Source organism: Excalfactoria chinensis, chromosome 10, assembly GCF_039878825.1.
Source record: "Excalfactoria chinensis isolate bCotChi1 chromosome 10, bCotChi1.hap2, whole genome shotgun sequence".
Classification (NCBI taxonomy): domain Eukaryota; kingdom Metazoa; phylum Chordata; class Aves; order Galliformes; family Phasianidae; genus Excalfactoria; species Excalfactoria chinensis.
In genome coordinates, this window is record NC_092834.1 from 6,947,247 (window position 1) to 6,951,587 (window position 4,341).

The 4,341-nt window shown below is 56.7% G+C and overlaps 1 protein-coding gene across 1 annotated transcript; it reads left to right on the forward strand.

The window, feature by feature from the left end:
• The first annotated feature begins 784 nt into the window (after positions 1-784).
• Positions 785-3,334, forward strand: AEN (apoptosis enhancing nuclease). The gene is made up of 4 exons (XM_072345659.1): positions 785-847; positions 1,135-1,742; positions 2,126-2,326; positions 2,627-3,334. The coding sequence occupies exons 2-4, from the start codon at positions 1,137-1,139 to the stop codon at positions 2,825-2,827; spliced, it is 1,008 nt and encodes a 335-aa protein (XP_072201760.1). The 5' UTR covers positions 785-847; positions 1,135-1,136; the 3' UTR covers positions 2,828-3,334.
• The last annotated feature ends 1,007 nt before the right edge of the window (positions 3,335-4,341 follow it).

A 4,341-nucleotide genomic window follows, 5' to 3' on the forward strand; every position in this document is an offset into this window, starting at 1 on the left:
GGTGCTTTAGGGATGAGGATGGCCGCGGTGCCCTGTGGAAGACTAGTGATTTTGTTGTTGTATGGCTCATCCCACCACAACAAGTCACAGTCTGCCTTAGGGCGCGCGGTCTCTCCGGCGTTGCAAGAGCCTCCCCAGCCCCACGGTGAGGATGAGGACACGGTGGTTGGGCTGCTCCTGGATCCTTCTCTACTTCTGATCACCTCGGACGTTGCTTTGGTGCAAACCCAGAGCAAAGCAACGAGAGGTCGGTCTGAAACACCACTGCGGCTGCAGCTGGAGCTGCCCCACCGCTGGGAACTGCCCCCAGGGATGTGTGCCCCACATCACAGCTCCGATACCGTCCCCACCAGCAGCTCCCTGCACTACAGGTCAGGGTACATATATGGCACCATATAGGGTATACATATAACATATAGGGTATACAGCACAGCCCTGTGCACATCCAGAATGGGGCACCCCCAACTCCTACACAGAAACCTGCTCCAGCATCCGCGTTACCCTCAGAATGAAGGACTTCTATTTAAGCCGGATCATCCTACAGCTGGCACATACGACAGCCAGAGCACCCCATCACCAAAGCACCTTATAGCTGCGGCGCCCTATAGGGACCCGAGGCAACCTACAGCCAACGCACCCACGCCGCACCGCGCCGCCATGTCAGCGGGCAGGCCTTAGCCCCGCCCCTTCGCGGTGACGCACCAACCCGGCCGCCCGTATGCAAATCATCCCTCATGCACATCCAATGGGAAAGCAGAGGGGGCGTGGTCACGTCAGAACTTGCCCGGGCATGTGAAGGCGGCTGCTTCCGGGACGGACACGTGGGAGCTGTGCCGGGCCGCGGAGGGTGAGGGGGGTCTGGGCCGGGAATAGGGTGGGGATATGGGTATGGGGTTGGGAAATGGGGCTGACAGCGGGCTGGGATCGGGTAAAGGAGCGGATAGGGGCTTGGGGTTGGGTAACGAGGAGGGTAGGGGCCCGGCAATAGGCAGACAAGGCCTTGGGGGGTGTGCTGTGACAGGGGGGTGGGAGGGACAGTGTGGCTGGAAACGGGATAAGCGGTCGGAGAGTGTATTTAGGGAGGAGGCCCCGCGCCGGGGGTTCGGGGCACTCACTGCTCTGTGCTCCCCGCAGGTATGTCTGCAGGAAAAGGCCAGATGGCCGCACTGTTACCCCACAAAGCTTCTGTGCCCATCCCAAAGCGCACCCACGGTCCTGCCGGGCCTCCCGGTCCCAAAATGACACCGCAGGGTCCTGGCAGCAAGAAGAGGAGCCGTAAACACCAGCGCTTCATGGAGCGGCAGGCACTGCTGGAGCGGAGGGGGCTGCTGAGACCCCGCCGTCGGATGGGCACTCAGGGACCCCCGGGTGGGCTCAGCAGTGTGACACCACGTGGCTGGAAGGTCTCCAGGCCGGGGCTCTCTGTGTCACCATCCGCCTCCCCAGACAGCACTGTGGGCTGCTGCTCCGGGCCGGCTATGGGTAACAGCAGCACAGCGGTCCAGCCGTGCCTCCCACGTCCCAAGAAGTACGTGGCCATGGACTGTGAGATGGTGGGCACGGGACCCCGGGGCAGGCAGAGCGAGCTGGCACGCTGCTCCATTGTCAGCTATGATGGGGACGTCATCTATGACAAATACGTCCTGCCCCTGCTGCCCATCGTGGACTTTCGCACCCGCTGGAGTGGCATCACCAAGCGGCACATGGAGAGTGCCATCCCCTTTTGTGCTGCCCAGGAGGAGGTGAGATCCTGGCTCTGCGAGAGTTAAAGGCTGATATTTGTGTTTGTGACAGCCTTGCACAGTGAGTCTGGTGTGTGATTACATTAAGGTTGGAAACGTTCCTTAAGATCACCCAGTCCGACCCCAAACCACCTCCCCCCATGCCCACTAATCACATCCCTCAGTGCCACAGCTCCATGTGTCTCAAACACCTCCAGGGATGGTGACTCCACCACCTCCCTGGGCAGTTGTTCCAATGCATCACTGCTCTTCCTGAGAAGAACGTGGGCTCAGTCATGGGGCTCACTTGTTGCTTCTCGCTCCTTGGAAACTGAAAAAGTAAACCTGAATGAAAAGTGGTTTATTCTATAAAGTGCTTCATCTAACCTGTTTGATGCTTCCAGATCTTGAAGATCCTGAAGGACAAGATTGTGGTTGGGCACGCCATCCATAACGACTTCCAGGCCCTGAAGTACTTCCACCCAAAGGAGAGGACACGGGACACCAGCCGTATCCCACTACTCAACCAGAAGGCCGGGCTGCCCCCTGGGGCCAATGCCTCTCTTAAGAGCTTGGCCAGACACCTGCTGCAGAAGAAGATCCAGGTGAGCCCCACAGACCTTGCAGGGAGGTGGGAAATCCCAGTTTGTACAAGTTTATGGGGCCAGCCTGATCCTGGGTTGGTGTGGGGAGCCAGAGACAGTTGCATGCATCCCTTGGTGAAGAGATACACTCACCTGCTAGATCTGTTCAGTGTTGCATCCAAACCCTCAATTCTTGTTCTTAAGCCAACAGTTAGACTCGATGGTCCTTATGATCCCTTCCAACGTGGGATATTCTGTGATGATGTTATGGGTTATTTTTGCCAGCCCCTTTCCCTAACGGTGCTTCTCCCCTTCATTCAGGTGGGCTGCAAGGGGCATTCATCAGTGGAGGATGCGCAGACAGCCATGGAGCTGTACAGACTGGTGGAGGTGCCATGGGAGGCAGAACTGGCTCTCAGCCAACCCCCCCGACCCCCCAGCCCCACGGACCCCATCGCCGACAGCCACCAGTACATGGATGACCAGTATTGGCCCCAGGACCTGATGGTGGGCACCCTGTGACCAGGGACTGCTCTCTGTCCGTGGTGTTGGGGACATCCCTGTGCCTTCACCTCTGAGGTGTGGAGGGACACGTGGGGTCCTGGTGCCACCCTGGAGGAGCACAGCAGTGGAGTGGGGCTCTTAGGGCACCTCTGATGCCCTCCAAAGGGATGCCCTCCAAAGGGATGCCCTCCAAAGGGATGCCCTCCAAAGGGATGCCCTCCCTGGTGTCATCTCGCTGCTGCTGGTGGGAGAGCTGAGGCGAGTGTTTCTTCTGAAGGTTCTGTGGTCCATGCTGCACACTGTGGCCCTGTGGCAGCAGTTCAGAGCTGTTGTGCTGCTGCCCGATTGCTGCAGAGCATCTGGGGCTGATGTTACACCACCATTTTTCTCCCTGTATTCTTTGCACAGTGAAGCCTGTAAAGGAAGACCAGGTCTAATCAGTTTCTACATCCCATGGACAAACAGCTTAGGATGCACTTTGTCATATCTGCCCGATTCTGGATTAAAAATGATTATTGCAAAAGCTTTCTGTGTGTGTTGGTGTGATCGAGTGCTGTGTTCCAGCACTTCCAACTCACCTGACTGGCTCTTTGGTGGCCTGATGGTGGCTGGGATAAGCAAGTCCTGGTGCTGCATGGTTCCATGGGGATGGTTCCCCTCTGCTCCAATACATCTCAGGACATAGCTGGGTGTGCTGGTTGATCCCATTGCAGTCCCTAGGTCCTGTCTGGTGGCACCAGGGTGGCAGGCTGGGTGTTTATCAGCTGTGACTCATCCTGCACGGCAGTCAGGCACAGGGAAGAGACAGGAGCAATTAAAACCCAAACATGATCAGAAGAACATTTCTAAAGTCTCAACCAATATCTGGATGCAGCAGTGCAGCCCCTGTGCAAGCATTGCTTTTGTGCTGCGATTCCAAAGAGACCGTGGGACGCAAACTGGGGGGCTGGGATGGATTTACATTGGCTTAGAAGGGCTGAAAACATCACGTTGTGCTGGGAAGCCTGTGAGTACCCAAGGCACAACTGCAGTGATGTGGTGGGGGGGGAATCCCTGCAGGTCCTTTGGGAAAGCTCCAGGAGGGAGATCCAGATGAGAAAGCAAACCCTGGGGTGGATGATAGGATGGAGCTGCTGACATGGGGTTTGCTCGGAGTAACATGAACGGCAATATTCCCTTTTTGTTTTCCGCCCAGTGAACCGATCAGGACTTAATCAGGATTTTCACAGATGTTTGTGAATATTCACCTCGATGTCAGGGAGCTGCTGGTGGGTGCTGTGCTGTGCTGTGCTGTGCTGTGTGCTGTGCCACGGCTGGTGGTGCTGAGCCTCCTTGGGAAGGCAGAGCAGAGCAGGAGCCAACTCCAGGCAGCTCCTCGTTGATGTTACGTTTCGTGACAAGTCGAGACTGGGCAGAAATGCTGTCTGTTGTCTCCACGACCCTGAATAATGATTAACATGAGCCCACGAATCCAGCAATGGGAACTCAGGGTTTCTTTATCAGAAGAAAAACATTGTCAAATGAGTTCTTTC